The 13,253-nt window shown below is 40.1% G+C and overlaps 1 protein-coding gene across 4 annotated transcripts in view; it reads left to right on the top strand.

The window, feature by feature from the left end:
• Positions 1-13,253, top strand: part of afap1 (actin filament associated protein 1) — a 100,819-nt gene that overhangs the window by 33,558 nt on the left and 54,008 nt on the right. The window contains exon 1 of one of the 4 annotated variants that reach the window (XM_040016799.1): positions 12,971-13,214. The exons of 1 other annotated variant lie outside the window; for it this stretch is intronic. In XM_040016799.1, coding sequence (XP_039872733.1) covers positions 13,178-13,214 — 37 coding nt within the window. In that variant the 5' untranslated portion in view covers positions 12,971-13,177. Of the gene's footprint in view, positions 1-12,970; positions 13,215-13,253 lie in introns of those variants that run through there. 2 more of the 4 variants (XM_040016798.1, XM_040016801.1) reach the window with 2 other exon arrangements.

The raw sequence follows: 13,253 nt of genomic DNA on the forward strand, positions 1-13,253 counted from the left end.
TTGTGCCAGAGTGAACCGAGCCGCAGGCCCAGAGGCCGGAGGCCCAAGGGCCCCCTTTGCCCCGGAAGAGGCCTGACCGGGCAACAGGCACCAGGCCCTGCCAAGTAGTCACCGGGAGTGAGCTGGTACATACCTGAGCGCCCAGCCCCGGACACCAAGAACCACCAACCCACCGACCCCTGAGGGCATCAGTTACCGGCCGCCCCGATGGCCAGCAGAGAACAGGGGTGTGTGAAAACCCCAAACCTCCCTCCTCTCGCTCATGTGTAGTGTTGCTGCGTGTTGTTCTAAGGTGCATTTAAAACACGGGAGAGCATACTTCTTGCCATAAGTCGTATTACTTCTGTAGATCACAGAATGCATGAAATAAATGCACATGTACAGCAGAAAACCTAAAACTCAGAAATCAAGTATGTTTGGCGTCCAGGCCTGAGCAGGAAGCCCCATCCACTCTTCGTTCCAGGTCATCCTTCACCGAACCATCTGGCCTTTCAGAATTCATGTGTGAACACAAACGTGTGTGTGTGTGTGTGTGTGTGTGTGTGTAGACATACAAGTACATCTGCTGCCATTTGCAACAACCGCCAGATTTTTATTGTGTGCGTTTCCATGTGTATTTGGTTAGCTCCATTAAAAATGTATGAGCAAGTAGACAAACAGCCCAACAGAAAGGGGATTATGGGTGGAGGATGCTGACTCACAATGACCACATTTACATCAACATTAAACAAGTAAAACGTGTGAATATTATGATTTCTCAGAACAGTTCAGTAGAGGAAATCCAGTCTGATCTGACAACTGGCTGAAGGGGTGCCACTATACGACATTTTATAATGTCACGAAACATTCAGATGCAAATACCACAATGTCTGTTATCATAATGTGATGTCTGCTGACATTTTCAGTAATTCTGTCTTTATCTCTTAATGAGGTCTTAATTATGAGGTTTTCTCTTGTGTGCACTGCCTGTTCAAATCTTTCAGAGCAACGTTAATCTGGGTTTTGACTCAATAATTCATTCACCTCTGATTCATCTTTTTGAGCTGAGTGTTGGTGGGTGCTCTAGTGCTCATAGGTCCTGTTGAATGGATCACTTCCAGTTCAAATGTTACTTTCACACAGATGGCTCTTAAATGATCTCCAAGCACATTTTCCTATGATGCAAAAATATAGTTGATTCATTAACTGCAAGCCAGCCTTTCCCTGAGGAAAACAGCCATAAACTACAACATTTCATCTCCATTTTTAATGGATGAAATTAATTATTCCACTAAAAACTTTGGTCACTGCCAAGTGTATCTACTATTCCCGTGGCCAAACAATATTCAGAGAAGATAATACCAAATGTCTGGTCTTGACAGTGTAATCTAACTGTAATGCTTGACCATGCAGGTTGAATTTATGCTCTCTTTCAGATTGTAGAAACATGTACTTTGACACCAGCAGTTACCTACAGTGATGAAACTGGGACTTCTCTGAGAAATTGCGGATACTACAGGCAGTGCTTGTGATTGCAGATCTATCGATATATATATCTATCAACCCTATTTTAAAGAATCTCATTGACCTTCCTGTAAACTCTGGATGGAAAAGAGAAGAACAACAGAGTTAGCAAAGAGTTAACTAAACAGAAAAGACGGAACAATTTTTCTTTGTTTACTGGTAAGTTAACACTTCCAGCTGGACCTGAACCTTGTGGACATTACTTCCATCTGTTTTTATGCAGGGGCTGGAGCTTTTGGAAAACCACCAACTACATTTAAAAGCAGGTACCTAAAACACTTAGATTTTTAAAATGATATATTTTCTTATTTTTATTACCTATTACAAAACAGGGTAATAGAGCTTGTTATTACAGTGATAGATAATATAGACAATCACAGTAAATCTTAACCTACGTTTGTGTGATAATTTACTAATAAGTTAATCAGCGGATTGTTTGGAGCTTAATGAGACATTTTATCCGTATATATGTGAAAACCATTTGTGCACATAGATATCTGAATCAGAGAGAGACAGAGCAACGGGAAAGCTCTATTTATGCACATACAGTACCTAAACTGCTAGATGTTTTGAGGGAGGTCCATACTGTTAAAGGACCTGGTCCATTCTTGACCTAGTTTTCCTGCCAGCAGCAGTACCCTTGTTCAGTCTGGATGAAGGCCATGGCTCCATACACTGCTGTAGAAATATCAGATTCAAGGATCACCTTCTTTAAAAGCTTTCTTACCCTGTGTATGTGCACTATTTCAAAGTTAGTCCAATTTCAGCTCATTTCAATCTTATTTATATAATGCCAAATCCCAAAAAACAGTTACCTAAAGACACTTTATTTTGTAAAGGTAAAGACCCTCAATAACACAAAGAAAACCCCAACAATCATATGGTCCCCAATGAGCAAGCGTGTTAGTGACAGTGGGAAGGAAAAACTCAATTTTAATATGAAGAAACCTACAGCAGAATCGGGCTCAGGGAAGGGCGGCCTTCTGCCCCAACCGGTTGGGGATGAGTAGATATGGAGAGGACAAACACATCCCATGGAAAGCAGCCAGAAATAATTAAATGCAGAGAGGTGTATAAACACATAGTGGAAAAGGTGACTAAAGAAGAAATACTCAATCCATAATAGAAATCCCCTAGCAGCCTAAACCTATTGCAGCATAACTAAGGGAGGATTCAGGGTCACCTGATCCAGCCCTAATTATATGCTTTATCATGAAGTAAAGTTTTATGCCTAATATTAAAAGTAGTAATGGGGTGATACAGTACTATAAGGTGATCAAGATGAGATTGGACTTGATTATTCAAGACCTTGTATGTGATGAGCAAGGCTTTAAATTCAGTTCTGTATTTAACAGAGAGTCAATGAAAGGAAGCCAACATAGGAGAAATATGCTGTCTCTTTCTAGTCCCTGTCAATACTCTTGCTGAACATTTCGGATCAACTGAAGACTTTTCAGGGAGTTTTTAGGACATCCTGATAATAACAAATTACGGTAGTCCAGCCTGGAAGTAATAAATGCATGAACTAGTTTTTCATTATCACTCTGAGACAGGATGTTTCAAATTTTGGAGATATTGCCCAAATGGAAGAAAGTGACTGCTTTCTTCCATATTTGTTTAATATGTGCATTGAATGACATATCCTGGTCAAAAATTAGACCAAGGTTCCTTCTGTTACTGGAGGCCAAGGTAAGAATCTGGTTAGAAACCGTATTTCTAAGATTTTCAGGGTTGAGTACAATAACCTCAGTTTTATCTGAATTTAGAAGCAGAAAATTAGAGATGAACCAGGTCTTTATGTCTTTAAGACATTCCTACAGTTTAACTAATTGGTGTGTGTTATCTGGCTTCATGGATAGATAGAGTTGGGTGTCATCTGCATAGCAGTGAAAATGTATGCTATGTCTTCTAATGATACTGGAAGCATGTATAATGTAAACAGAATTGGTCCTAACACAGAACCATGTGGAACTCCATAATTAACCTTAGTGTGTGAAGAGGACTCTCCATTTACATGAACAAATTGCAGTCTATTAGATGGATATGATACAAACTGCTGCTCCATCCAAAGTGGGATGGATGCTGTCTCTCCCATCAAGACCAGGTTTCTGCCAGAAGGTTGCCCAATTATGTGTAAAGCCCACATCACTCAGACAGCCAGCAATTTCATTTAAAGGAGAATGTGTGGCTAAGCATGTCACTCCTGGGCCCACTGGGGAGGGGACCAGAGAAAACTACAGAGTCTGACATTGTTTTGGCAACACCGTTGGTTGCACACAGAGTCAATATTAATTTTAATGACCTCCGTTTGACGTAACCAGGGGTCATTATTGCCCATATGAATTTTAATGCTCGGAGGAAACCCTAGTTCTACAAGTATTCACACTGTGTGTAGGGCAGTGTTTCCCAACCTTTTGGAGCCACGGCACATATTTCAAATGAGAAAAATCACACTACACCCCACCAAACAAAAATGTAACAAAAAGCAGAGCAGGAATAAGGGACTTGGCTCGGTTTGCCCCTTTTTGCTTTCTTCTGACCACTACTCATGCTAGGGCCTTCATCTGGGTCTGGATTTTCTCCACGATCCAGGTCAAATTAACTACTTTTTACGCGCTGCGTTGTCTCACTCACAGCATGACTATTATGTAGTTTCTTCTTTGTCTTCTTCTGTTTTACTGGCAGTTGGCTACCCATTTAATTAGAGCAGGTAGTTGTACTGCCCTCTAGTGGAAGAGAATGCTCTGCCTGTTACTCATGCCGGTCGCTTAGGGTACTAATCAGGTGGAACCAGATAATCTTCCACGGCACACCTGATCATTTCTCACGGCACACCTATGTGCCGCGGCACAGTGATTGGGAAACACTGGTGAAGGGGTTATAGTTGATGTCACAGATAAGCGTCGAGTAGTGAAGCTCATCCCTTAGTCAATTTCAGTTCACAGAGACCTGAATCGATTTGATTAAGTTCTTAAAATGTATAGTAAACTAATTTTAAAAAATTAAGTGACATTTCCTAAAATATACAAGTGTACACCTTTAAGGCTGAACTGCAAATATTTCCTAGTTGTCATTTGTCTCAGGTGATAGCAATAAGAATGTCGAGAGTTAAACACTCAGTTTTGGAACCTTGCCATTTATCTTCATATTTTGGGTATTTTATTATTTTGTATTTATTTATTTGTTAACAGATTAATCATTTTAAAGCAGAAAAGAAAAGGCAACAGAAAAAGACCAGACAAGGTTGACAGGTAATCCTGGATGCTGCGCCAGTTAAATAAACAGTCGTGGTTGTGCTGATGGATATTGATCTTGGGAACTGCCAATAGGGGTTGACTGCATCATGGAGATCGCTCAGAGATCTAAAGATATTTTTGGTTTTAATATCCTTTGGCTCATGTTTAGATTATTGGCATACACTGATGCAGTGCTTAATGGAAATATTTGTTTTATCCGTGACCTATGCAGTGGTGCTAAATCAGCATTATGTAGGCCAATTAAAAGTTCATACCAAAGAGTACACCACACATAAACACCATATATAAAGTTGTAAAAAAATATTGAGTAAATTCAATATTATATTGTATAATATTCTGACACATCTAGCAGTTTAAAGGAATTTAACATTTTTCAGTTCCGTGATGTGCATCATGTTTCCGTTTAGTTGTCCAAAATGTTCACTGGCTCTACTCTAAAGACATGATCCTTACGTAGCTATTCCGAGAGCTTTAGACCATATCCCAAGAGTTGTTATGATTGGATTGGCTATGTCAGAGTATGGTTGCCAAGGCCTGAAATATCTTCCTTTTTTTGTGTTAACAATAATGATTTAAACTGGAAAAAAAAGAGTACTGTTGTATTTAGCCACACTGTAATGGATCTTTTCACAAACCCACACACCTACACAACCGTATGCATTAACTGTATAGGTTGACTGTAATGATGAGCTACACTCAAGTGTTGCCTTGAGTGCCACACACACACACACACACACACACACACACACACACACACACACACACACACAGCTCACTGACTGCAATGAGAATGATGATGATAATGGGACTTCCAGACCTGGACATTAGAGCTGGCTAACTTCTCAAATGTGACGCACTGCCACCAGAGATTTATAATGCCTTGACGTCAGCATTCCTCATACACTTCCCGTTAAGAAAGGTGAGCCTGTGTGAGTGTGTGTATGAAACAATACCATTTACAGTGCTGTCCCAGCAATGTGAAGCCTAGTTGATACTGATTTACGTCTTCAAGCCGTGTTTTATTTTCAAGTACTTTCAGGCCTTAAGAAAGTAGCCCTGGCCCATGGTTTGTTATGGCAATAATGTGAAACATCTGATCATTTTATGAATGCTTGCATGTACATAATCATGTAAATGAAAGTGATTGTGCCTGCTACTGGATGCATTGTGAAAGCGGCATGGCTTGTTTGATGGGGATATTGATGCACTGTGTCTGTTGTAACACAGGCAGCAGGAGGTCTGGGATCCATAGGAATTTCTCCATTCCTAACCCATAATCAAGCACAATGGATTTGAAACAGGAAAGAAATGTGTGGTTTTCATTGTGTTTTAAACTTTATCTAAAGTCTTAAGACCAATAATTCTTGATTAACTAGCATATAAAAATGAGATATTCTACATGTCTGGTTGGCAAGAAATAGTGAATATATTCCAAGTTGATTCCATTAGTTGCTGCTGTGGTCGTTTTCTTTGCTTTCTATGCCTGTGAGTGAAAATTGCTTAAAGATTCTGCAATAAAAGGAAAAACTCAGATGACTCACAGAGCTGAATTTTCTTAAATATCAAAGTAGTAAGAAAAGTCCAGAAAGCAGTGCAGTCTGAGTCACCCAAGTTTATACACGAGGTTAGTGTGTAGAAATCACTGTTGCTGTTGAAGTTTCTATAAAGTTTGAACATGTTCAAAACAAAGTTAGAGTGTGGGTGCACCCACAGTGCCCCCACGGCATGTTTGCTAGGAAGGAACACACACATTTTCATGAACAATAAAATGCATAACAGCCCACCCTGACAAGTCTTTCCATTCTATTTTGGTCAAAAGAGGTGTGTGTGTGTGTGTGTGTGTGTGTGTGTGTGTGTGTGTGTGAGAGAGAGAGGGGCTATGGCTGGGCATGTCTTAGTCCACACTGAGAGGTGCTCAGGTTGGCTGCTGTTTTGACAAGCACATCTTGAATACTTACCTTTTATCAAGTAAAGGGGGAAACACCCAGACTCAAAACAGCCAAACCACAGACACACACACACACATGTACGCACACACACACGTATACACACACACACATGGATGACCTTGCTCAGAGAGAGTTAGACCACTTTCCTTAACTCTTAGCCCTCTGATACTGCTGAAGCAACACTGCAGAGGTGGGACCAAGTCATTGTTTTGCAAGTCTCAAGTAAGTCTCAAGTAATGTCAGGCAAGTCAGAGTCGAGTCTCAAGTCACTGGTGTAAAAGTCCAAATAAAGTCACAAGTCTGAAATTTTGAATTTCAAGTCCTTTCGAGTCTTTAAAAAAAAACGAAAAAAAGCATGTTGAGGTTATATGCTAAATGTAAATATTAGACCATGTAATTTTTAAATCTGTGTTTTTCTCAACACATGACAAAATAGTGAACTTAGAAAATATACACAAATTGTGAAATTGCACCTCTTTAAAATGCAGCTCAATTAAACCTAGCTCCAAGAATAATTTTCACCGACAGTTCTGAGATAAGCTGCATGTTATTCTTGGATGCGGTTGTAGGACCGGCTTTAAAATCGCATGACAAAAATATCATACATATTAAAAAAAACTGCATCACCAACGTAGCCTGGAAAACATTTGCTAGTTAGATGAAGTCAGCTATCTCATCGTAGCATATTTATATGCATATTTATAATTATACGCTTCTTGGAGTGAGTGCATACACTCGTGAAGTTTAGTAACTTCCGGTCACTGCAACAAGCCCAGGTACAGTTTACCGACGGATGGGTACAGGACCTTGAAATGCACCGTGTAGAAAGTAAAGACCATCGTACATATCATAAGTTTACCAGTCTCACAAATCGTCGTCATAAATACACATTCGTTAACCGTTTATTAATAGGACCTTTGAGCTCAATGGTAATTAATTAGCAGTGGAAATCATTTCTGGTAGCATCACAGAAATGTAGCAGTGACAATAATACTGTATGCTGTAATCGTACTGGGCAATTAGTGATACAAAACAACTGTTTTATCCTGTGAATAAAAGTATATGTTTTTGTTAATGTACCATAATAACAGAAGCGAAACGCAATATTGTGTCAGGACAATTCACTATTTATGCACAATAAACAAAGGAGCATAGCGCGACAATTTCTGTTCAGCGCCAGACTTGCTTGTAACCTATATCACCAATTATGTTAAGAAAAATGACGCATTAACTACAACAGCAGACTGACCTTTGTGTAAATGCTTGGAGCAGACTAACCTGTGAACTGGAGTGTTCTGGGACGTTATATTTGGTCTTTGAATGGCTGCAATCCAGGCCATCCGTCGCGTCTTTGTTACTTCGGAAACATGGCTCGAACAATTTCTCTTCAACGACGTAATCCGATAACAACCGATCTCTTTACCCGTCGGCTTCCCGTGGCTGTCATGCGACCGGCTATTGCAGTTAATAATACAACAGCTTCTTGACATTTTTGTGTTTCTTTTTATCGCTGTGTAACTGATTTTAATTGAAAGCCTGCGTGCGCTAGTACCGCTTGCCACGAGTTCCCAGAATCCTTTGCGGTTCTACCCGTGAATGACGTCACATTTTCAATCTCTATATAATATGCATGTTAAATTTTATATTTGGGGTGAAATATCAAGTCTTTTCAAGTAAACCGGTTCAAGTCCAATTCAAGTCCCAGGTCATTGGTGTAAAAGTCCAAGTCAAGTCACAAGTCTTAGAACATTTTTTCAAGTCAAGTCTAAAGTCATAAAATTAATGACTCGAGTCTGACTCAAGTCCAAGTCATGTGACTCGAGTCCACACCTCTGCAACACTGATACATAAATGATCATTCTGCTATTGAGTCAACTTTGAGAAAGTTTCTCTGTTAATTCCTGTTTTTAGTGTACATTCATGATTTGAACTGTAATGATCTGGAGTATTCAGAATATCTATGGCAGCCAAGACATTGTTCATTTTTATTTGCAGTGAAGACACACTGTGGAAGAACAGTGGATGAAATTATATACAAAAATTGAAATGGGGCACTTATAGCAATCAATTGCAGATAATCTGCAGTTCCCTTCCTCATTGGTTTACGTTTTACAAAACCAGCTGGCATCAAATTGTTGGTGATTTTTTACCACTAAAGAGTTACCAAGAGTTCATTTCCTTTGCCTTCTTCAAATTTAGTAAAGCAAAGAATTTCTTGACATTGTCCAAAATAACATTTTGGCTTGTTAAATATAATCCATATATAACGCCTGATAATTATGAGCAGATGTCTGATGAGTTCAGGAAGGCAGTTAAAGTGGGGGAATCCCTGGCTGTTTTTAGTAAGGATCCACAGAGGTCTCTAGCTGATGTACAGAGCTCACAAGATCTTATTTTTGTTGCAATTACCTTGCTAGTCAGTCTGCACTTTTCCTTATCAAAAAGCTTCACAATGGCATATACAATCACACCAAGTCATTCATTTAGTCCCAGTATAAGTGTTTGACTGAGTCTGGCATGATCATCCATCCTCTGGTTTGTCCTAAGACCCTGACAGCACCACACTCCACCAGTGGCTTTCCACATTGCAAAGACAAAGCGAGCCTTGTCCCAAAGCCAAACCATGTGTCTTAATTCAATAACTAGAATGGGGGATGGGTTGGGGAACTGGTATGTATTCCAAGTCAGATGTCTATCTTGCGACTCTGGATTTGTCACTTGGGCTATTTGATTTAGTTTCTGAACATGTGCAGTAGGTGGAATATTTTCATTATTGTACAAATAGAGGTGGCTTGTTGCTGTTGTTTACAGTATATATATTTTCTCCCTTTTTTCCCAGGAGTTTATGATGTAATGAAAACATTTATGGATAAAATATGGTATATGAAATATTCAAAGTTAATGACTTCTGTCTGATGCCATGAATGGGTGGAGTGAGGTGAAAAGCATTCGGGATATACATTCCTAATAGTAATGAAAAATGTGCTGTGGAGTACAAAACTGTCACTAGTTATAGATTTTGATAAACCTCTATGGCATTAGCCGCCGACAGTGATAAAACTTTAACCCAAAAAAGGTACTGCATACTTAGATCATATGTGGTAGATCCTAACCAGTTTGTGATTGGTTACTGGCTGTGGCTACTCGCCAGGTGAAATTGTGGGTCCTGCACATAAAAACTCTTCGTGATTGCTTTTCTGCTAGGAGGTTGCTACAGTCACTTGTAGTTTGCATGGAAGATGCCGTCTTGTCTGTAGACACTTGCTATTCACTCTCGAACTATAGTTATATTTCAATGATGTTGATGCAAACAAAGAAAAGTTGTGAAACACATTTCAAAAGGTACAACTTTTACTCTGAAGGTAAACATTCTCAGTTTCTCATATGCATTGCACATTTTGCAGTTTCACTATAATTTGGCGAGTCATTTGTAATGGTTTGACTGTCAAGCGCTGGACCTGCTAGTGACAAAGTAATCAAAAGGAGGTTTTCAGTGCAGTACTGTATACGTCATTGTGCCTATTTTCATGCTAGTGAGACCACGCAACCATCTGCAACCACTTGCTGGCTGTGGCTCAGGGAGTAGAGCAGGTCATCTGCTTATTGGCTGGTGGTTTGATCTCTGGCTACTCGGACCTGCAGTCTTTGGTAATGGATGCACTGGAGAGCAGTTTTTGTGAATGTTAGATAGAAAGCACTTAGGAACAGACGAATGTGCTTGTATGAATGAGTGAATCAGGCATGCTGTATAAAGCACTTTGAGTGCTCAGGTAGAGTAGAAAAGCCCTATATAAGAATCAGTTCCTATACCATTTATTCCCCTACCACTCAAAGAGTGGTTGCTAGGCCTGCATGAATGGGGCTTTAGAAATCAATTTTTACAACGACTGCCAGCAACCAGTTGCAACCAGTCAGGGAATACACAATTTTCCCTCATGTTCGGTACCAGATGGTTTCTAGGCTTATCTGATTGACCTCTTAACCTGCAAAATCCTCTGATCATTAAGCAGAGAAAGTGGATGTCTGATAGTCTAACTGGTCAAAACATCAACGTTTCATCATCAGCTTTAACATTTACGTGTTTGTGCATGTGTATTTTCTCTCACTAGGGTGTCTGAATAACTTGACGGGTTGATGACTGACTTGGATAGGGAAGTGTCCAAGTTATTACAGTATCTCAATCTCTATTAGATTTAATAAAAGTAAGTGGGAAGAAGACTGATGTCACTATTGACTTTTAAAGAAACAGAGCCAAGTTAACTTTCATCTGGTATGCAGTTTCAGTGGGATCACACTTGCGCATACACATTACACAAAAGAAAAGTGTGTTTGAGACTCTAGACTTGAGTGAAGAATATACAGTCTGGTGCTTTTTCACTGTAACCTGTCGATCCTTTCATCACTTATCGCTACTCACCACAGGCTGCCTCTCCATCTCATATCTCACCCTCATAAGAGTCTCATAACTCAACCTGAAATCCTCCCACTAGATTTGTCCACTGCAGTTAACTGACTTTAGGGTCATCTAGTCTGCATACTGCCTTACAGTGCACCAACATACCTCCTGTGTTTTAAGCTCAAAAGAGTTTGGCACTAGCGAAGTTAGTTGCAATGGAGGTAAAATCCAAAGGGTTTTATGTTCACGTTAGCCTGCTGTTCATTTTGACCGGTGTGTCCAAAGCAATTGTCTCTGATAACACTGTTTTTGTGTGTGTGTGGCCTTTTGCTGTCTGTTGTGTTGAACTTGAGGCTCTATTGCCTGAGGAAAATTGGCAGCAATCCTGTGTTCGAGTGGAGAAGATTTTTTTTTTTAAAAAGCAACTCATATTTCTGAAAAGAAAGTTTTAGTCATAACTCAAACAAAGAGAAAACTAAAGCGGTGTTATCTTCTGGTAACTTTTATATCAACAGTGGATCAAATCACTATGTGTACTGTGTAAGGGATCATCAGCTGGGAATCCAAAAGATATTATCACCCTGCTCTCGATTTTTAAATAATGGTGTTTATAATAATAGCGCTTGTTATACTTGTTTGTGATACAAAATGCTTTTGTGACCCTAAACAAATCAAGCCAATGCCAAAGTATCAAAAATTGCATTTTGTCTAGAGCCCATGTGAAGCTGAGATGTCACATTATGTGTCTTATTCTTTAGGGAAATGCACGTCAACAGCCTCTGCCAGTCTGCGGTTCTTCTTGAACTCGTGAGACCAAAAGGTGATCCGGCACATTATTCTTTCTCTCCACACTGCACACTGTTCCCTTCCTCACAGTCTCAAGTTCCACGCTGAAAAAGGGCAGGGTAGAGCAAGTCTTTCCTTCCCCCCTTCCTCCTCCCCTGATGGCAGATGGGATATTGAACTCAGACTGGCTCTTGTTTGCCCCTGGGGACTAGGACGTAGGGATCAGCAGCTTATGGTAATGCAGTGTACTGTAATTAGCGAAGGCATCCAATTCTCAAGCAAGTTTGTGTTTTGTTTTTTTCCCCTCAAAAATGAAAGAATTTGCACATACATGATTTACTACTGCAAAGAACCAACATGAAAGAGATTTCAAATCATTTTTTGTACACAGTGTGGCTCTAAAGGTGTTGACATGCGCACCAAACAAAACATTTCTGTGCTGTGGAGTGACTGCACCAGGAAACAAAATGCTGTGTAATCAACACCCCCGGCCCAGTTACACTGGGATTTCTGGAATTCTCACATTAAAAAGTCACCCTCACTCCACAAGTAAAACAATGTGGAGTGTTGCTTACCATCTGCAACTTCTGGGCCACAAGAGTCAGCAGCTGTTGAGATACATTTTCACACAATCCTAGTAATAGTTTGTATATATTCAGAGCAGATGAAATAAGCTCAATAAAAGTGCGATCAAAGCATATGTAAAACACACACACACACATATGCTTTCAATGACACGTGCCTTCATGTGCGTTGGTTTGGTGTTTATTCCTTCGTCTTTGACTCGATTAAAAAACGGAAAGAAAAGAAGCATATTAAATTAATAAATTGCAGCATATTAAGGACAGTACTGGCATCTAAATTATATCAATCTGCCTTCATTCTTAAGTCACATAATTTCGAATAAAACAGAATAGGCCAGAATGGAGATTATAAAGAAAAGCAAAGGGAAAATCTCGTAAATCCAGCAGAGCTATCAGTGCAGGAAGATTGGGAGCGAGCGAGCGAAAGAGAGCGAGAGAAGGGGGCGCGTAGAGAGGGGAGGTTAAGGAGAGGGGAGGAGAGAAGGCACAGGGAGGGAGTAGGAGAAAGATCCGGGGAAAAACTTTGAAAGGGAAAAAAAGACGTTTCAGTGGCCGCCGGTTTGCTAGGAAAAGGACAGTCGGAGGTAGAAAGAGGAGGCATAGAAGACAACTGCGTGCCTGTGTGGATTTTTACCGCTGCCAGGAAGCCGCTGGGCACGCGCCTGCTCGGGACGGGGGATTATAGATGAGCTTGACTTTAAGATGAGGAGCGAGCCCATTCTTTTCACTTCCAGCAGGGGTGAGTGGCTTAAGCTGTCCTTTTTTTTTTCCCGTGAAA

The sequence above is a fragment of the Simochromis diagramma genome, unplaced genomic scaffold (genome assembly GCF_900408965.1).
Source record: "Simochromis diagramma unplaced genomic scaffold, fSimDia1.1 OVJJ01000695.1, whole genome shotgun sequence".
NCBI classification, from domain to species: Eukaryota; Metazoa; Chordata; class Actinopteri; order Cichliformes; family Cichlidae; genus Simochromis; species Simochromis diagramma.